Source organism: Nannospalax galili, unplaced genomic scaffold, assembly GCF_000622305.1.
Source record: "Nannospalax galili isolate Female #2095 unplaced genomic scaffold, S.galili_v1.0 scaffold741, whole genome shotgun sequence".
Classification (NCBI taxonomy): Eukaryota; Metazoa; Chordata; class Mammalia; order Rodentia; family Spalacidae; genus Nannospalax; species Nannospalax galili.
Window position 1 is genome coordinate 1,585,113 of NW_008346093.1, and position 20,547 is coordinate 1,605,659.

The window sequence follows — 20,547 nt, forward strand, 5'->3', positions numbered from 1 at the left end:
CGGGAACCTTAAAAACCCGAGTCATTGACACGTAGAACTCCAACTTTCAGGACCTTAAGCCCCCTTGCACTCAGACATCTCCCAAACTGTCTGACGCTGATGTTTGGTAAGCCCAAACTCTAATCCTCTAGGCACCCTGAGATGTAAGCTTACAAGTTTGGCACCTCAAGAACTGGGACCTTAAATTTGTGGTCTTGACATTAATACTCCGGTACCTTGATATCTAAAGACTCCAAAAAACACTTGCACTCTGAGAACCAAGAAGCTGAAAACACAGGGCCCTGGCACCTAGGAACTCCAGAATCCCCGGGACTGGGTACTTGAGAAATTTCAAACTTTAGTTTCTCAAACAGTAGGACTTTAAAAAACACCAGGACCTTAAATTTTGGCGATAGCAGTACTTGGTCACATTGACACACAAGGACTCTCCAGTTTAAGGGACCTAAAAGTCCTGGATGTCAAAACCTAGGATGCCTGACTTTGTTGCTGTTCAGGGACCTTGACGTTCGAGACTCCTGAAAATACCAGCCTCTCACCAAATCCTAGTAGATCAGGATCTAGGAGTCTTTGCCATGTAGAGAACATAGTGTCTGGGGACCCAGAAATATGAAGAGCATGCCACCTGAGCTGTCTTTGCCTTTCTGGACCCCAGAAGTTTGAGGCTTTGAAGTGCAGGTTTTTCTGAACTTGGGTCACTTCTTCAAATGAGGTCTTAGGACTTGAGGATTTACCTAGTTTGTTTTTGGAATGGAAATCATAGTCACTAACACCCAGGATCTGTTGAAGCTTAGACTTACTCTTTTACACCCCTACTTGGGTTCTAGAGCTTCCTCCTCTAGAAGACTGCACTGTGTGTCCTGACAACTTCCCCCATCCAGCCTGCTACTTTCTTCTTTAGGGCAATCCCTCCTGATGTGCAGACTCTAAAAGCCTTCACCACTGAGCTGGTTGTGGAGGCTGTGGTCCGATGCCTTCACGTGATCAGCCCTGCAGTGGGCTCTGGCCTCAGTCCCTTGCTCCCGCCAGCCATGTCTGCCCGGTTCCGCCTGGCCATGAGCCTGGCTCAGGCCTGCATGGTGAGTGACCTCCCAGTGTTCATTGTCTTACTTCCTTTTTCACAGTCACCAAGCTCTTTTGACACTCCTGCCTTTCCTTTCTGTCCTTCTTTGTGGCTTTGCATTCAAACTGTGGGAATAGTTCAGACCCTACCTAGCTCCACCACTTGCTGTGTGACCCTAACCCTTCTGGACCTGTTTCCACATTGTGAAATGGAGATGCTAAACAGGAAGGCTGTAAGGATTAAATGAGCTGATCCAGTTTACACGTGGGCTGCCTTTAGCTCCCACATTATAAAGATCTCCTCTTTGCCACATAGTAGCCATTTACCTATTATTATGTCAGAGGAAAGGCCTTGATTGGGTTACATGCTCCTAAACTAAGCACTGCATGCTCTGATTAGCCCTGCCCAGATCACATGCCCATCTATAGGATGCTATGATTGGCTGCTCTTTCAGAATCCCATGGAAATAGGGGAGGGGTGGTTAACCAAAGGAAGATATGCTAAGCAAAACATTGCAGCCACATGTTTTCTGCCTCTCATAGTTCCAAAAATGTTGCTATGATAGATCAAATAAAGTGCCTCTTCAGTGAAGGGCTCACCCCTCCCTATTTCAGGGCTGGGTTGTTAGCTGTAGTCAAGAGCTGAGAGTTCTGCTATTTTTTGTGACTCACTGGCTTTGTGACTTTGGGCCACTGCTTATCCTCTTTAGTTCTCACTTTCTGCCTGTGTAGAATGGGTGTGAGAATTGTGTCTACTGTGTTGCAGTGAGAATTCAGTGAGAATAAAAAATGAGTTAAGGGGGACTGGAGAGTTGGCTCAGTGGTTAAGAGCACTGACTGCTCTTGCAGAGGACCCGGGTTCAATTCCCAGCACCCACATGGAGGCTACAAACCATCCTTAACTCCAGTTCCAGGGGAGTCTGAAGCCCTCTTCTGACCTCCACGGCATTGCACGACACAGGTGCACTCATATACATGCAGGCAATACACTCATACATATAAAATGAAAATAATAAATAAAATATTTAAAAAAATGAGTTAAGGGGCCAGGGTGTAGCTCAGTTTTGGAGTATGTGCTTTGTGTGCATGAGGTCCTGGGTTCAGTCTCCATCATGATAAATAACAGAAACGAGTTGCTATATGAATAGTTGATAGGCATAATTGGGCTGCCTACATTCCAGGAGTCTGTGACTGTGGAGTGAATGTAGACACTTCCAGAACACCCAGTAAGTCTATGGTGGCAGAAGGACAGTAAAGTAACTCCAGTGCGAACTTCCACGTAGACAGGTGGTCACAGCTGTTGACCTTGGACCAGTGTTTGAAGTTCTGTATGAGCAATACCTCTGTTAGCTCTACCTAGCCCATAACTCTCAGTTTCACCTAGCTGTCAGGAGTCCTCACGTTCTTCTGTCTGGGCCTGTTGGTGTCAGGCTCTGCAGCCGTGGTTTGCTAGCAGCAGGCATTCATTGTCTTTTGTGTTTTGGTGTCTTCCCCTGCATGTGCCCTGCTCCTGCCATCCATTCTGTACCCAAGCCACTTCTGTATTTTGGCATCAATCACTGCACACAGCCCACTTCTAGAATGAGTTTCCATATCAATCACAACTCTTTGATCATAGATGTCAGATAAAAACCCAAATAAAATAGCATAAAAGCCGCTGATTTTCATACTTATTTTGGCTGTGATCTTCCAGTACAGCTTGCACTGTGATAGAACACATGTATAAATATAATAATGATGTATTTGAGTCTACACTGTGTGCCAGGCACCATGGCTAACATTTAATTTCCAAGACAACTTTCTGGGGTGGGTGCTTTTGTATCCTTTTTTTTTCCATATGACAAAAGTGCAGCACAAATTAGTTAAGTAACTGGCCTGAGGTTAACAGTTGGTAAGAGGCAGAGCTTGGATTGAATCCAGGAGGTTTGCTTTCAGGGTGTATGTAGCTCTGAACCAACAGCAACTGTGGCAGAGTGAGGCCTTCCTTTTCCCCAGACCTATTTTCTGGTCCTATTCAGAACTCTTGGGAGTCCTTTCTTTCTGAGCTGTTGTGTCACTGGTCTTTTTTGCCTTTTTTTTGTTGATGATTATGATGATGATGATGATGGTGATGCGTTTGGTCTTTTGAGAACTGGAACTCACTATGTAGACCAGGCTGGCCTTGACTGAACAGAGATCTACCTGTCTCTGCCTCCTGAGTGCTGGGATTAAAGGTATGCACCACCATGTCCAGCTTGTTATTGTTCTTTTTGACTTTTCTAATTATATTTCCTTAAAATTACTTCTGTCTTTTATAGCCTCTGGATTAAAAAAAATTATTTTTATGTGTATGAATGTTTTGCCTGCATGTACGTAGGTGAACCCATGTGTGCAATGCCCACAGAGGCCAGAAGAGGGGACCAGATGCCTTGGAACTGGAGTTATGGACAGTTCTTAGCCACCATGTAGGTGCTGGGAACTGAACCAGGGTCCTCTGCAAGAGCAGCCAGTGCTCACAAACGCTGAGCCATCTCTCCAGTCCTGCCTCTGGATTTTGAGTCATAGTTCTCGTGCTTTAATCTCTTGTTTTCTTTTCTTTTTTTTTTTTTTTTTGAGATAAGGTCTCACTGTGTAGCACTGACTGGCCTAGAATTTGCTATGTAGACCAGGCTAGCCTCAAACTTACAGAGATCCACCTTCTCTGCCCTGAGTACTGTGATTAAAGGCATATATCGCCATGCTCAGCCACTGTCTTATTGACTATAATTTCACTGTGGCTGCCCTGGGAGCCTGGAGGCCTTAGGGAGACAGGGGAAGGTTGGGAGAGTGGTGGCTGTGAAAGAGTGGGAGCAGGTATGGTAGGTCCAGGGCCCCCACGGCAGGAGGAACTTGGCTGCCTTCTGACCATCAGTATCATCATCCGATTGTACATCCCAACCCTCAGGACCTGGGCTATCCCATGGAGCTTGGCTATCAGAATTTCCTCTACCCCAGTGAGCCTGACCTCCGAGACCTGCTTCTCTTCTTGGCTGAGCGGCTTCCCACCGATGCCACTGAGGATGCAGACCAGCCTGCAGGTACAGAGCAGGGGCAGGACTAGGGGAATGGAGTACATTTATCGAGCGATAAGGGCTGAAAGAGGTGGCAGAAAGGTTGACAGGGTCAGGGAGTGTCTTTGGAGAATTGCATGGGAGGATTGGGTGTCAAAGAGGAGATGGATGCAAGGCAAGTAGCACAAAGCTAGGAACTGGGTCCCCTAGCTCGCCTCCTGTACTGCTACCCTCACTCCACTCTCACCAGCTGGGCATTTTTTGTGGTCCCCAAATGTGCCAGGCACACTCTAGCCTTAGGGCTTTTGTGTCCCTAGATTATTCTTCCTTCAGATCTCCTTAGCCAACTCTTCTCTGGGCAAATCCAACCTACAGAGCACATGCTGCCAAGGATAGTTATAAATGCTGTCCAACACAAAATTGTAAACTTTCTTAAAATGTTATGAGATTTTTTTTTTGGTGTTTTGTTTGGTATGTGTGACTCAGTGGCGCTGTTCTTTTTTTTTTTTTTTGAGACAGGGTCTCCCTGTAGCCTGGAACTCACTATGTAGACCAGGTTGGTCTTGAACTCACAGAGATCTGCCTGCCTCTGCCTCCCAAGTGCTGGGACTACAGGCGTGCGCCACCACACCCAGCTCCATGGTACTGTTCTTATGCATGAACTTTGTAGATGACACTCTGTAGAGTCACAGTGCCACAGGTTGGACACACCCTCAACTCTCTGTGGCTTCCTCTCTCATGTTACCTCAGGAAGCCTTCTGACTGCCTTTTGGAACATTCCAGTCCCACTTTGACAATCCTTTCTTCTGCTCAGTTTAGATGGCCTAATGGTCCTATTCATGAAGTCTCTCCTTTATTAGCTTGCTGGATCCATGAAGATGGAAACTATCACTTTTTTTCCTGAGGTGCCCTGGTGTCTAATCTGGTAACTGGCACCTACCTAGTTTGTGCTCATTAAGTGTTGAGTGATTGAGAATGCTAGTTGACTCTATCTGGATCTCTAGGTAAGGCGGAGGGCACATGCCATGACTGGCTTCCCAGAGGATGTGCTTTCAGATTTGTATCATGTCACCCCTTTCCTATCCCTATAGGTGACTCAGCTATTCTCCTTCGAGCCATTGGGAACCAAATCCGGGATCAGTTGGCCCTGCCCTGGGTCCCACCTCTCCTTCGCACTCCCAAGCTGCAGCGCCTCCAGGTGGAATCCCCACTTCTTGTCCATGTGCACGTGTGTTGTCCTCCCCATCCTTGTCTGTATCTGGTTGCACTGGTGTCTCCTTGTGGAGGTTCTGACGCAGCTCTCCCCACAGGGCTCAGCCCTCCAGCAACCATTCCATTCCAGCAGGCTGGTCTTGCCTGAACTGAGTTCCAGAGGAGGTGAGGCTCTAGCTGTTTGGAGGCAAGTGACAAGGGGTGAGGTGGGTATGAGCATTGGTGTGTAGGGCAGCTCGCTAACTCTGTTTCTATCTTCAGAGCAACGTGAGTTCCAGGCGAGTTCCTTGCTGCTACCAGCCCCTACACAAGTGCCATGGCTCGTTGGGAGGGCAGCCTCTCTCCTTGAACATCATGCCATCCAGCTCTGCCAACACGTGAGCCGGGACCGCCCAGGGGATGAGGATTGGACACACCGGACACCCCGCCTCCCACTCCAGGTACCACCAATGCTCAGCTCTGCTCCTAAGGCTCCTGTTCTAGTTTTGTTTTCTCCAGTTTTGTCTCCTGGCTCTCTGCTCCTCACCTTCCCTGACTCTGTCCTTCTATAACTGAAAGAATGGATCAGAAAGACCTAATCTGGAGCAAGTCCACATACCTCATATGTGATTTCCTGTTCTGAAAAATGGGGTAATGGGGTAGAGATCTTGCACAAGTTTTGCCTGAAACAGTTGGGATTAACTACTTTCATCCCTGTTGGGGGCAGGGTGTATCCCTGACCATTTCACTTTTTCTGTGTCTGCACTTGTCAGCGATACTCATGGATTCTGGTATAGGTTTCTGCACTATCTCTTCCTGGTACTATTATCTATCTATCTATTTTTGGTCTTTTTGAGACAGGGTCTCCCTGTAGCCCCAGCTGGCCTGGAACTTGCTATGTAGACCAGACTGGCTTCAATCTCATAGAGATCCACCTGCTTCTGCCTCCTGAGTGCTGAGATTAAAAGCACGTGCTACCATACCCAGCTATGCCTCCCTGTTTATGTACTACATCTCTCTGGCCACATTTGTGTCCCTCCCCTCTTGCCTTCTGCCCTCTCCCCCTCTGTTCACTACTTTATCTGTCCCTTCTTCCCCCATGTCCACTTCTCTGTCTTCTCTTCCCATTTTCCCCTGTCCACCTCTGTATCTGTTTCTTTCTGTCTGTTCCTGCCTCCCTGGTTGCTAATTGTTATCCCTCTCTTCTCCCCTCCCTCCCCTTTCTCTTTCAGCAACCCCCCCCCCCGCCCTGTCGGGTCTCACTATGTAGCCCAGGCTGGTGTCAAAATTGCAATCTAGTCAGGTGTGGTATTGCATGCTTTTAGTCCCAGCACTTGGGACGCAGAAGGATAACTGAGCTTAAGACCAGCCTGGGATGATCTACACAGTGAGTTCCAGGTCTTGTCTCAAAACACCAAAAAAAAAATTGTAATCCAGGGCTGGAGAGATGGCTCAGTGTTTAAGAACACTTACTGTTCTTCCAGAGAACCTGGATTCAATTCCCAGCACCCACATGGCAGCTAACAACCATCTGTAACTTCAATTTCAGGAGATCTGACACTCTCTTCTGGCCTCTGCAGGCATTGCACACATATGGTACACTTACATGCAGGCAATACACTCATACACATAAATAAAAATAATAAAATATTAAAAAATTACAATCCTTCTGCCTCTGCCTCATGATGAGTGCTGGGATTATAGGCATACACCACTATACCCAGATACAATCTCTCTCTTTAAAACTTATAGGAATTTTCTTTTTTATTTTATTTATTATTTTTGTTTTATGTGTATGAGTGTATTGCTGCATGCATGTAAGTGCACCCATGTCATACAATGTCCTTGGAGGCCAGAAGAGGGTGTTGGATCCCCTGGAACTGAAGTTACAGACGATTGTTAGCTGCCTGATGGTTATTAGCTGAACCTGGGTCCTCTGTAAGAACAGTAGGGCTCTTAACTCTTGATTCATCTTTCCAGCCCTTGTCTTGTTATTCTTTCTTTTATTTTCCTTCAACTTTTCTCCCTGAATTTTACAGCAAATCCCAGAGCTTGAGATGTAGCTGTATGGTAGAGTGCTTGCCTAGCATGTATAAGATGCTGGATTCCATGTTTAGGATCAAACTTTAGCAAACCCAAACTGTAATATAATTTCAACTCTAACTACTTAATACATGTCCTTACTCAAAAGAACTTTATTTTATGAAACTCCTGTGCCTTTTTCATACTTAATGAAATTAATAATGATTTCTTAGCACTGTCTAGCACTGCGTTCATAATCCCATTTTCCATGTTTGTCTTGAAATGGTCTCTGTTCTTACCTCTCCTTTTCTTCTCTTTCTCTCTCCCCAACTTGTCTTCTTCTTGTCTGGCACCTTTCATTCTGTGTCTGCTCTGTCCTACACATCCTTTCTGTGTTTCTAATTTAAAAGCTCCAGGTTCATGGCTCTCTCTTCTCACATTCTTCTCCAGGGTGAGGACTGAGTGGGTGGAGAAGTGTAACTGTGGAGAGAGGTACCTTTCTGTCCTTGGGGAGCTCCTAGGTGACTGGGGCAGTGACCTGCCTTGGTAGGAAGGCTGTCAAGTGGATGTGACTTGTTAGGTGGCCTCTCGAAGAGGCAAGGCCTTGGAGACCAGCAGGCCCCCACACCCTCCGGTTCCCTTGTATGTTCTTTCTAGGACGATCCCCAGGCTCCACGGCAGCGGTTGCATAAGCAGCTGGCTGAGCATCTACGCCAAAGCTGGGGCCCACCTGGAGTCCTTCCAAAATTCCGAGACCTGGGAGAGCTGCTGCAGGCCTGGGGTGCTGGGGCCAGGACTGGCACCCTCAAGGGCTCCCGCTTCACACATTCAGAGAAGTTTACCTTTTATCTGGTGGGTGGGCTGGAGTGGATGGGGAGTTTTCTAGATGGGATAGCCAGTTTGAGAGTTGTTTTATGTATAAACACCACTGTTATACAAGTTCCTAGTGCTAAGTAGGCCTTTTCCAACCGAGGGAGTATGCCCACGGGGCTCCCCTATGTTCTTAGGACTTGAGTAGAGAAAGGGCAAATAGGTGGGACCCATGTAAGGATATGTAGTGCTCCTGGCACAAAGCACACCTTTTCTTAGGTGCTTTCCTTCGGGCATATCTTTTTCCTTGGACACTCACCCAGAGGCACCCCTACTCTTCTCATGGGCATTTTGGTTAGGGTTAGGGTCATGGCAGTTTCCTTGCAGCCAGGTGCTTTAATCTGTGGTTGCAGATGGTGCTTTCCTCTCTTCTAGTCACAGTCTGACATCCGACAGCAGTTGAGCAGACATGGGTACAAGTGCTTTGGGTGCTCTGGGGTTTTGAGGCAGGGCTATGATAGGGCCTTCTGTGATAACCAGAATGCTTCTATTCATACACATAGGAGCCCCAGGCCCAGGCAGCTCAGTTGGCAGATGTACCAGCTACCTCTCATAGGCCTGAACAGGTGAGAGGGGTCGGGGGTAGGGTGAGGGAGAGAGATGGGAACAGGGAGTTGGCTGAGCCATTGCCTGTCTGCTGGACCTATGCTTCCCAGGACACACGGGCACCTCAAGAACAGGAGCTAGAATCCCTTCAGGAGCAGCTGGCGGGTATGAACCGCAACATTGAAGAGGTTGAAGCCGACATGAAGACCCTGGGAATCAACCTTGTGCAGGTAAGGGACTAAGAGAGGGGCTTGTGTTGGATCTGGTCAGAAGAAGGGCCTTGAGGGGGATGAGAGATGCTCTGTAAAGATCTTCAGATGCCAGAATGATTTATGGGGAACATTGGGGTCCTCTGAAGGTCAGGACAATTTGTGAGGCAAAGATGATATTGGATTAGGGGCTTGGTGGACTTATAAGGGGTTAGAGGCAACTTTGGGTATCAGATAGGCTCTGTAGAGGGGCATAGCATCTGTGGGCATCAGTGTGGAGCAAGATGGGTCTGTATGGGCAGAGGCTTGTGGAGCTTCTTGGGGCTCTTGGCTGTTAGTATGGAGCTGGAAAGTCAGAGGTCTGTAGTGGGTTGAGGCCATGGAATAATCTATGAGGACTTGGGCTGGGGCTGTGGGCTGTTGTGTGTGACTGGGAATCTGATTGAGGGTGTGTCAGGTGGAATCTGAGTGTCGACAAAGTGATCTCAGCATAATGGAGCAGGAGCAAGCCCTGCGTCTGAAGAGTCAGGCGGTGGAACTGCTGCCTGATGGGGCTGCCAACCTTGCCAAGCTGCAGGTGGGCTGGGACTGGGGCTGGGGCAGGCTGAGAGGGTGGGGTTGGATGGGTCCAGCCCATGTGACATGTTCCCCCAACTCCTGCCAGCTTGTTGTGGAGAGCAGTGCCCAGCGGGTTATCCACCTGGCAGGTCAGTGGGAAAAACACCGGGTTCCGCTTCTTGCGGAGTATCGCCACCTTCGAAAACTCCAGGATTGTAGGGAGGTAGGTGGCAGGGACGTGGGCTGTGAGTGTAGATGCACTGCCTCCCTAGTGGGCCGTCTTTGCACTCTGCTCACTGCCTTTTGCCTATTGGCTCCTGGCAGTTGGAATCTTCACGACGGCTAGCAGAAATCCAGGAGCTACACCACAGTGTTCGAGCAGCTGTGGAAGAGGCCCGCAGGAAAGAGGAGGTCTATAAGCAGTTGGTAAGACCTATTTTGGGGACTTGGGTAGCAAAGGTAGGTGGAGTGCAGGGCTTGGAGGCATTCCTGCCATGTCCTTGCCTAGGTGTCGGAGCTGGAGACTCTACCCAGAGATGTGTCCCGGCTGGCCTACACCCAGCGCATTCTAGAGATTGTGGGCAACATCCGGAAGCAGAAGGAAGAGATCACTAAGGTGCACTACTGTGGCTCTGGAGGGTGGGTCACATGGGCAGACAGGCATAGCGTGACCACACAGGGACTTTATGGTCGCTGATAGGCAGAACTGTCTAGGCACACTCCAGCAAAGAATAGTCACATACAGTCTACCCCAGCCACCCTGACACAGTGGCACAGGTCCTGGGATGTGAGCTCAGGTATATGAGTACCATCCCTGGCTATCCACCCTGCCCCCAACATGGACTGATGGCCACCCTGGTTTCTGCCAGATCTTGTCTGACACGAAGGAGCTTCAGAAGGAAATTAACTCTCTCTCTGGGAAGCTGGATCGGACCTTTGCTGTGACCGATGAGCTAGTGTTCAAGGTATGGAGCAGGCTGGCCTGAGGGAGAGTCGGGTTGGGACTGGGCTGTTTCTTGCCTATCTGCCCATGTGGCAGTTTGGGCCTGGCTTTGCTCTGTGGAGGGTGAAGGTCGAGTGGTCGTGGAATGGCTCTATTGGGGTATTGGAGTGGTGGGGAAGGTGGGAGTGGCCTACTGATATCATGAAGGTCCCCTCTGCCTGGTCAGGATGCCAAGAAGGATGATGCTGTTCGAAAGGCCTACAAGTATCTTGCTGCCCTGCATGAGGTGAGAGGAGCTACGTGCCTGGGGGGCTGGCTATGGAGGGCAGGCACAGGTGTAAACCTTGTGTTTCTGCTATCTCCAGAACTGTAGCCAGCTCATCCAGACCATTGAGGACACAGGCACTATCATGCGAGAGGTTCGAGACCTTGAGGAGCAGGTGAGGCCTGGGGATAGGAAAGGAACCAAAGGCAGGCCAGGGGACAGTGCCTTGCTTTATACTGAGAGTCTGTGAGATCAGACAGCCTACAACTAGAGGCTCTTAATGCTTTCTGGGACCTGAGTCTGGCCAATGGCTGGCTCTGAGCCCTGGTTTCCAGCCTGGGGGTCCTCAGGCCTGCCTCCCAGAGGAGCCCATGACAGAGGCTTGGCTTTAAGTAAAGGGAAGGACATATACAGAAGCTTGCAGTGAGAAGGAACAGGCTACTGTTGTAGGAGTGGGAGGGGCACAGAGTAGTGCAGTAGAGGGATGGCTAGCAGGGTCTGGGAAATGGAGCCCTGCATGCTCAGAGTGTGTGTATCCTTTTACTTTAGATCGAGACCGAGATGGGTAAGAAGACCCTCAGCAACTTGGAGAAGATCTGTGAGGACTACCGAGCCCTTCGCCAGGAGAATGCTGGTCTCTTGGGCCGTCTCCGGGAGGCCTGAGGAGCCCCGATAGAAGTCTCCTAGACACAGGCCGGGATTTGGGGTGTTGGTTAGTTGGGCACTAGTTGGGGTTAGTGCCCAAGAACTAGCTTTAGCTCTTCCCTCCATTTGCCATCCACTTCCTCCTGCTGGGGCCTTGCACCCAGGCCCCATTTTTGATCAGAGTGACTGAATGTCCAGCATGTGGGAGCTTAACTGCAGTTTATTGGATGGGCCCTGGGGCAAGGGGCCTTGGGCCCCAAATAAAAGAGAAGTTCTTCAGTAGTTCAGACTGAGGCATGGATTAGGGCTGGGGGCAGGGGACTGGGGTCAGTGGCAACTGAGACATGGGGTACATTTTTGAGGGTCAGTGTGTATTCATGGGACTTGGAAGACACACTGGGGGGATTGTGTGTTTGTGCATGTCTGAGTAACGGATGAGTTCTGACAGGCTTTGTCTGTAACTGAGCATATTATCGGGTGCTGCATGAGACCGTATGACCAGTTATGCTTGTGTGGTTTACTGTGATCCTGAAGGTTCCAGTGCTGCTGCTGTGCAAGGATCTGGGTACACCTCTGTGTGACAGTGCCTGTGGGCCTAGATGCTGACTGTGGGTAAATGCTTTGGGGTATAAGCCAATAGGATTGTGCTCATGTGTGACTGTGAGGCTTTGAGGGCAGTTCTTTGACTGTCCTATCAAAGTGGGCTCTTGGTGTTTTAGGGTTTGGGTTGAGTCCAGGTGACACATTATGAATGTGTTTTTGTCACTTTCCTGTCTGAGAATGGCCGAGGCAGCCTGTGTGTATGGCTGGTTATGAGGGCTCTGTTTGGTTGGAGAGCTCATCTTGGGGTATGGGTTGGGGTTAGGGCCTGGGCTGAGACTGATGCCCCTCTGAGCAGCCTTGGGGCAGAAATATAATCAAGGATGGCAGCTAGATGGGGCACAGGCTCCCTCACAGGCGAGATAGTGTACACCTTATTTCCTGATGTCTGTAGGCAAGTCCAGGACCTGCCCCCTTGTTCCCACTGCCTCAGTCTCCATTTTGGCCCCTGACCATCTTTCTTCCTTTCCTTGGTTTTGAGTTCAAGGGCCATATATGGGGTTGTAGCACCTGCTGGGGCGCTGGCTCCTCTTCTTTCGAAACTCAAACTCATCCACAGTCCACACTGCTCCCTTTTCACTTTCCACTCGCACAAAGCACTTGTGCAAGCTTAGGTTGTGGCGGATGGCATTCTGTGGAAGGACCAGCCAGCCAGGTAGGGATGAGGTGGGCAGTTATCCAATGAGCTCAGCAGACCCTGCCAGCACCAACCTGCCCTTTCCCCACGTCTTGGAGCCCAGCTCCAGGTTGGCTACCCTTATGCTGCTCTGGCACTTGGGGCCATCCCAGTCACCACCCTGTGCATATGTGCTCACCTTCCAGGTGGCAGGGTGGTTTCTAAAGTAGGCAAACATGCGTGTGAACCAATGGTAGATTTCATTGAGTGTCCTCTGCTTCTCTGGAGCTTCCAGGATGGCCTGGAGGTTGGAATTGGGTGAAGTAAGGGACATGGTCCCTCAAAGGTAGACCTGAGGGGGCAGCCTACTCTGGGCTGTTTGACCTGGTGGGTAGAATTGTGGGGGCAAAGGGGAAGGACAGAGAATATGGGTTGAGGCATGGAGTCAAGGATTAGGTTAGAAGCCGGGTAGACAAAGGAAAGGATGGTTTTAGGGTCACAATTCGGCCTGCTTTGGCCTGGCTTGTAGTTTGGGGTTCAGGAACAGGTCTGGGGTGAAGCCAGCAAGAGCGATCACATCTGAGGCTGGTTTGGGGCTCCCTGACACTGGCGTTTGTTAATGCAGGAGTCTACTTTTGTGCTCACAGGGAGGCAGAAGTGTAGGAGGCACCTCCCCCTAGCCCCCAGGCTCTTCTTCCCTCTCTGGGTCTAGGCTGCCCTGCTTACCCAGCGGATGAGGGTGGCATAGGTGAAAGGGGGCCGCATGTTATGAAACTTGAAATAGTCCATGTTGTGGAAGAACTCTGCAGAGAGTTGGGATGAATCAGGCTTGTGTCCATTGAGTCCAAGGCCTGAAATCCCATCATTAGCACCAAGGATGGAAGGAGTCTACAGTCACACATAGGTACTGGTTGCTGAGTACCTGCTCTAGGTTGTCTCTTCTTTATATCACTTGTGCCAAAATAGCTCTCCCCCAGATTAAAAAAAGAAGCAAAATAACTTGTATACGAGTAGTTAAAATGGCACAGCCAGTATGACACTGATAGATTAGACCTGGCAGATGGGAGGAGATTGGTGAGCTAGGGCAAATCCACCTGATTTCCCTGGGGGTGGGGAGGAAGGGAGGGTTCAGTAAGCTAGGTTTCTCCCTCCTGATGGCCAAATGAACTAGCTGAAGCCATGTGGGTGAAACATGGCTCCAACACCTCAAACACCGGGCTGGGGCTCCATCCACATTTGCAACAATGATTGAGGATTTCTAGGCCATGGAAATCTTGAGGGGAAGCCAATGGAAGCAGGTGTAGTCCCCTCCCAGCTGCTGTTGTTGCTGCTGGTGGTGGGGAAGGGGAACAGGGAGCGCTTTTGTATCCTCTGGCCCCAGTTGGTATCAGGAGCTTGGGGTCATCAGGTGGGGTGCAGACTATACTTACCTGGAAAGGTGCTGTTTCCATTGCTGCCCCACAGGTGCCTCCGTACTGCAAAGAGGCTATCTGAAGCCTCCTGGGGAGCAGGCCAGGCTGGGAGGACACTGCTCTGGGTTCCAGTGGCTACGATGCAGCAGGAGCCTTTGTCCAATGAGGCCTGGAGGATTTGGGCAGGGTTTATGATTTTTATTTTATTCTATTTTCTTTTTTTTTTGTTTTTTGTTTTTTTGAAGCAGGGTCTCCCTGTAGCTCCAGCTGTCCTGGAACTTACTATGTAGACCAGGCTGGCCTTGAACTCACAGAGATCCGCCTGCCTCTGCCTCCCAAGTGCTGGGACTACAGGCGTGCCCCACCACGCCCGGCTCATTCTATTTTCTTTTTTGGTCTTTTTTGAGACAGCGTCTTCCTGTAGCCCCAACTGGCCTGGAACTTACTATGTAGACCAGGTTGGCCTTGAACTCACAATAATCCACCTGCCTCTCCCTCCCTAGTGCTGGGATTAAAGGCTGTGCTCCCTCACCCAGCCCCCAAATATATATTTTTTAAAGACAATGAAATAGTGGTGGCACATGCCTTTAAGTGCTGGGGCACTTTGGAGGGAGAGGTAGGCAGATCTCTATGAGATCAAGGCCAGCGTGGTCTATATAGCGAGTTTTAGGTCAGCTGGGGCTATAGCGAGACCCTGTCTCAAAAAACCAAAAAATTTTTTTTGTATTTTTATTATTAATTCAGTTTGCTTTAAAACAATTTCACATGTATGCAATGCATACTGACCACTCTCACCTTCCAACTCCCTACCACCTTTCAAAAATCTCTGATGTTCATGTCAGTTCATTTTGTTTTATTTATTCTTTTCTGAGACAAAATCTCACTATGTGTCTCAGGCTGGCCTTGTACTCTCCATCCTCTTAGCTTCACCTGTGGAATTCTGGAATTATATGTGTGCCATCACATCCGGTTTCCATTTTATTTATTTTAAATTTTATTTATTTATTTTAATGTGTATGAGTATTTTGCCTGCATGTATGTAAGTGTACATGTGTCATGTAGTTCCTGCAGAGGTCAGAAGTGCTCTTAACCATCTCTCCAGCCCCTCCATTTTACAGTTTGTTTGCTCATGCATGCATGCATGTATGTATGTATGTATGCATATGTATGTATGTATGTATGTATGTATATATGTATGTATTTAGACAGGGTCTCACTCTAGCACCGGTTGGTCTGGAATTCACTGTGTAGCACAGGCTGGCGTCAAGCTTTGGGCAGTCTTCTGTATTTGCCTCCCAAGTGCTGGGATTACTGCAGTAAGCCATCACACCATGTTTCCAGTTTGTTTTCATTTTAAATTTTTGGGTCTTTTTGAGACAGGGACTTATGTAATCCAGGTTGGCCTTGAACTTATTCAGTAGCATAGGATGACATTGAACTCCTGATCTTCTGCCTCCACTTCTGGAGTGCTGAGATTGCAGGTGTGAGCCACTATGCCCAGCTTCCATTCCATTGTATTTTTTAAGATAGTACAGTATTTACATTTCTATCTATCTGTCTATCATCATCATTTGTGTATGTCTATGATGTGTGCATATGTATGTGTGCATGTTTGTTTATGTGAGTGCTGGTACATGTGTAGAAATCAGAGGACAACCTTGCGTGCTAGTTCTTGCCTTCCACCCTATTTGAGACAGGGTCTTCTATTGCTTACTGCTGCTTATGCCTGGCCTGTGAGCTTTGGGGAATTCTGTCTCCACCTCTCATCTCCCTTGTGGGAGCACTGTGATTATAACTGTGTCTGATGTTTACCCACTGAGTCATCTCCTCAGCCCCATTTATTTACATTAAATTTTTTTTTGTCTTTTGAGGCAGGGTATTGCTATATATCCCCAGAAAGCCTGGAACTTAATATGTACACTAGACCAAGTAGGCCTTGAACTCACAGAGATCTGCCTGCCTCTGCTGGAATTAAAGAGACAAGATCTCTCTGCTTTGCACAGGCAGTTTTGAGCTCCAGGGCTCAAATGATCCTTCCTGCCTGAGCCTCAAGTATCTAAAACTACAAACATATACTACTGTGCCCAGTAAAGTCAGTGCTTTTGAGAACAGGGGCACCTTCTTGTCAATTATAGGCTGCTGTGGAACCCCACAAAGCAGGAGGCATATTGGTCAAGAGTACAAGAGTGAGCATCTCTATAGGGGCACAGATGCTGGGGTCATGCTGAATTGGGCTCCCCTAGGACCTAGTTGTGAATTTGACAGAGCCATCTATCTAAGCCTTCTGGTCTCAGTTGTCCTTGGGATGATAGTGGTAGGTACCTCACAGTTGTTTGGCACTCAAATAAGTTAACACCAGCAAAGTAGTCAGAATCAGTGCCTGAGACTCAAGATGAGCTTCATGGGTGCGTGACTTGTGTGGTCACACAGGACCTCCATACTGTTTAATGTGCTGCGGTTACTATTTTGAATATAGGGCTCTCCATTTTCTTTTTGCAATAGCCCTGTGAGTTTTGCAGCTTGTGTAGTGGGGACTACACTCTGTCTTTTGTATGTGGCTATTTACTATTGCTTTGAAATGCAGAATCAGAGTCAAAGGTCAGAAATTTTGTAAGTGGAGGGGGAGGTCCCCAGTTCTGGCATTAATTAAGGAAATGGGAATGGCCTGTACAGACCAGGGTCTACATGTGAGGAGAGGTCACTGCCTCCTTTAGGGCCCCTCCCTTGCCCCCAACAGTCAAAGTCTGCTGTCTCTGGACTTCCTGGTGCTCACCTTAGCTGGAGCCTTCATCAATGCCATCTTCCCGGCCAGGTGGGCCTGCATAGCACCTAGCTTCTCCTTTTCCATCTCCAACTGTAGGAGTGGACACAAAAGTGAGGCTTCCACCTGACCTTTCTTTGCCACATTTTTGACTGGGCTAGGGCATTCCCTTGGAGGGTCCTCCCTCTTCTTCCCTTTAGGCTCAAGTCTTCCATCCTCCAACCCCCAGCCACACCCTGCAGGAATTACCTGTTGCTCCAGCGACTGCACCAGCTCTTTCTGGAGGAGGCACTGTGCCCTGCCTTTCTCATCTGGGAGGTGATCTGCCTGGCAGTGCCTGGGTAGGGGGCAAGTTCCATACAGCTGACCATGATGGATCTGGCCTCCCAGATTAGCGTTCCAGTTGGGGACAGCCCTGACCTTTTGGGAGATCTTTTCTTAGAGCCTTAGCTGCTTCTCTCCTGTCTCCTGTCTCTCCCACCTGGCCTTCCTTCAACACATACTTTCAGCATCTACTGGCTGCCAGGCCTGAACTCATTCCTTTGAGCCTGGCCAGGGTGTTGGTGAGGATGTTACGAAAATGGTGAGTGAGAAGAATTTCAGGTGAAGGGCATAGCCTGTGCAAAGGCCTGGCCATGAAGAGGGTAAGGCATGCATTGCTGCCAATAAATGGGTAGAGAAGTACAGAAGGGTGTGTGTATGTGTGTGTGTGTGTGTGTGTGTGTGTGTGAGAGAGAAAGAGAGAGAGAGAGAGAGAGAGAGAGAGAGGCAGAGGGAGACAGCTACAACCATCTAGAGGAATGGAGAATTTGGAAATCAATAATGTGGTATGCTGCATGAGGCAAAGTACTTAGTGTGGGTTCTGGAGTCTGGTTGCTTGAGTTCATATCCTAGCTCTGTCACTCAGGAACTGAGTGAGCTTGATCAAGACACTCTGTTTTGTCGCAGGTCCCTTGGTTCTAAAGTGGAGGTAAATATCAGTGTCTGTCTTTGTTATGTCTCATCATACATATGAGGGAACTGGGATCTAGAGAAACTCAGTAACTTGTCCAAGATCACAGAGTCAGGGAGGGGTGAAGATAGGATTTAGATTCACAGCCTCAGTTTTTACCACTTTTCATCTTATCACCCATCAGAAGGATTCTGAGTTGAGATCTGCACCCCAGACCTCTGCCATACACCCTTGGGTAGAGCCAGGCTACTCACTTGAGAAACTCTTCTGGCTCTTTGAATACCTTCTCACATCCAGGCCACTTGCAGACTCCATTTGCCAGCAGTGGGTAGGGTCCCTGCGGTGCAGCCAAAAGGGTGCTAAGGGGACACCGGATGTCAGTGGAGGGGTAGGCAGAGAGAAGGGCTTCTTCCCAGTGCTGTCCACTCACCTGTCCTTCCTGGGTGCCCCTGGGCTTGGGAAGGTGCAGAGCAGAGTTGGCTCCCTGGATACCCATTCCAGACTGGCCACATTGATCCCTGTGGTTGGGGACAGGGCATTTATGGAGCTGTAGACCACACCCTGCAACTTGGCCCAGAGGGCCTCTGCTCTCCATGAGCCTTGAAGACTGCTGTCCCCACAACCCAGGGCTTCTGGCAGAACAGCCCAAAGATGGCCATTGGCAAGTGTTGACATTTTGACTAATTGCAGACATCTGTGGTTCTGATTTTGACATTTTGTGTCTTCAAGTTTCTAAGCCTGACTTTTTTTGGAGGTCAGTGTTTCCATGACTCTGAGACTTCCAGAGGACTAAAATTCAGAACAGTTTACACTGTACATGTTCAAAGATCCGAGGACTTTGGGGTTCTATGAAGCCATGGGGAGAAGGCTAAGTTATTACCAGGTGGCAGGCCAGGCTGAGCCTTGAGGGAGAAGACCCCAGTGGCAGCAGAAGGTGGTGGGAGGCCGATCATGGCTGGGCTGTCCAGTGGGCGCACCTGTAGCACAGGAGTTTCAGCATGGGCATCTACCGTGGAAAGCTGAGAGACACATATGGGTCATGGCTCAGACTGGCTTGCCCCCACCCCCAGTTATCCTGTTTGTTCCTTCCTCTCAGCCTGTTCAGATTTCATACCTGATGCATGAAGTGTGATCTATCCTGGAGAAGTGCCTGCAAGTGGGGTGAGGGGCCCAGTCGTGCCCCAGAGGGTGCTACCATGACTAGGGGCACTGTAGGCAGCTGGAGGGAGAAGAAAGGTACTGTGAGATGTTACCCTTATCCTCTCAGTTTTGTGTCTAATCTATAAGGTCCTCACTACTGCCCCTCATGGTAGGAACTATGAGTATATCCAGTTCATACCTGTGGAAACTGAGGCTCATGGAGACTAAGTTCATCAGGATCATTCGGTTAACAGAAGTAGAGATGGCCCCAACTCTATCACCTTCTTGGGTCCTAGCCATCTCTTATCACATGGGGATAGGACACATTGCTATGCCCATGGGACCATGATAAGGTCTTCTCTCTTGGACAAGGATCGGGAGGGTGGGGAGAGCCTCAAATCTCTGAGGCTTGGAAAGTGGGGACTTTCTTGGTCTTGCAACATCTGCATAAGTCACAGACTTGCCTGGGACCCAGAAACCACTTCCTGTGCCCCAGCCAGCCCCCCTCCCGCTGTATGCCACAGTAAAGGTCGGCACCTATAGGCCCAGGTACCCCACCCTGCCTGCTCCATTCTGAGTGCTGGGCCTCACCTGCAGCTGCGATGGTGGCAGGGGGTTTAAGGAGGAGGAAGAGGTGTGGGCCCCACCTCGGAGGTCCCGGGGGTCCCGGCCCTGGAAACTTCCCCCAGGACCCCTGGCCCCCAGGAGGTCTGAGGTCTTGGGTGCAGCCTTCCAACTTGGTGAGACTCCTGGGGATAGGCCAAGGGCCACAGAAGGGGCCATTGGCTTGGCTGGTCTGGGGTTGGGCATTGGTTCCTTGTCAGAAGGTTGGCTGCAGGAACAACAGTGGGATGGAGTCACATGTGTGCCAGGGGTGGTGTGACATACTCAACCATTTGAACCATGCACATGTCCCTCTGGTCAGAGCAGGTGTTGGCAGGGGCATGTTCCAAAGGGCCCCATAACATACACCCCACCCCAATATCAGGAACACAGGCATATGTATATATTCCCCCACATGCACAGGTCTAGCACCTGGCTTGCCTGTATACATAGCCCTGTTGTGGATGTGTTCTGCACTAGGGTGATGGATGATTGGTTTGTGGGGGCCTTAGCCCTCCAGTACCCCCTGTATCCTGCACAGGCCACATAGCCTTTGCTGATTCTGCTGAAGCTGATCTCAGATTGTCTCCTGGAGTTGTTATTTTAGTCCAGTGACTTGGGCATGGACTCAAAAGATTCAGCTGGCTGCTGTGAGAGGGAAGAGTCCAGGAAACTAGTAGTACTCGTGAGAAGTCTACTGCAGTAGTTTAGGTGAGTGATGCTGCTGCTACCAACCTGGATGATAGCAGAGGAGCTGGTGAGAAGTGGATGGATTCTGAGTTTATTTTGAAGAAAAAGTCAGGGAAATTTGCTGTAAGCTTTGATGTAGGGGATGAGAGAAAGGGTCAAGATGATATCTTATGGCTGGGTTTTAGCCTGTGGCTATGATAAAGCAGACATTACAAGAGATGGGGGTGGGAGAGCAGAGTTTGGGGTGATAGGTCTGGATGGATGCAGAGGCAAGCATTAGATGCATGGGGAGACATGCAGGTAAGGCTAATTGAATTCAGGAATGCAGAGCTTAGGGTCAGAGCAGGAGCTAGTCTTCTCTGGGCTTTTCTCTTGCATGAAGTTAGCTTGGCAGGTGCTAGAGAGAAGGCAGGGCAAACTTAATATAGGGCCTGTG

General features: G+C 49.3%; 2 protein-coding genes across 3 annotated transcripts in view; one reads left to right on the top strand and one right to left on the bottom strand.

The window, feature by feature from the left end:
- The window catches only part of Ccdc22 (coiled-coil domain containing 22), an 11,977-nt gene extending 358 nt beyond the window's left edge, over positions 1–11,619 (top strand). Inside the window, exons 2-17 of the mRNA XM_008842600.3 lie at positions 899–1,076; positions 3,983–4,115; positions 5,180–5,286; positions 5,399–5,465; positions 5,562–5,740; positions 7,959–8,153; positions 8,675–8,737; positions 8,828–8,947; positions 9,384–9,503; positions 9,591–9,707; positions 9,809–9,910; positions 9,993–10,100; positions 10,354–10,449; positions 10,654–10,713; positions 10,793–10,867; positions 11,242–11,619. Coding sequence (XP_008840822.1) covers positions 899–1,076; positions 3,983–4,115; positions 5,180–5,286; positions 5,399–5,465; positions 5,562–5,740; positions 7,959–8,153; positions 8,675–8,737; positions 8,828–8,947; positions 9,384–9,503; positions 9,591–9,707; positions 9,809–9,910; positions 9,993–10,100; positions 10,354–10,449; positions 10,654–10,713; positions 10,793–10,867; positions 11,242–11,355 — 1,834 coding nt within the window. The 3' untranslated portion in view covers positions 11,356–11,619. The remainder of the gene's footprint in view (positions 1–898; positions 1,077–3,982; positions 4,116–5,179; positions 5,287–5,398; positions 5,466–5,561; positions 5,741–7,958; positions 8,154–8,674; positions 8,738–8,827; positions 8,948–9,383; positions 9,504–9,590; positions 9,708–9,808; positions 9,911–9,992; positions 10,101–10,353; positions 10,450–10,653; positions 10,714–10,792; positions 10,868–11,241) is intronic.
- A 530-nt stretch (positions 11,620–12,149) lies between these two features.
- Foxp3 (forkhead box P3) lies at positions 12,150–20,182 on the bottom strand. 2 transcript variants are annotated; one of them, XM_008842601.2, is made up of 12 exons: positions 20,157–20,182; positions 19,410–19,650; positions 18,793–18,897; positions 18,559–18,697; positions 18,109–18,196; positions 17,933–18,037; positions 16,976–17,063; positions 16,739–16,819; positions 13,984–14,134; positions 13,280–13,356; positions 12,753–12,854; positions 12,150–12,569 (listed from the first exon to the last, which is right to left on the bottom strand). In XM_008842601.2, the coding sequence occupies exons 2-12, from the start codon at positions 19,626–19,628 to the stop codon at positions 12,420–12,422; spliced, it is 1,305 nt and encodes a 434-aa protein (XP_008840823.1). In that variant the 5' UTR covers positions 19,629–19,650; positions 20,157–20,182; the 3' UTR covers positions 12,150–12,419. The 2 variants fall into 2 exon arrangements, with proteins under 2 accessions (XP_008840823.1, XP_029423900.1); XM_029568040.1 differs by lacking the exons at positions 18,793–18,897; positions 20,157–20,182 and having other exon boundaries at positions 19,410–19,628.
- Between the last annotated feature and the right edge of the window lie 365 nt (positions 20,183–20,547).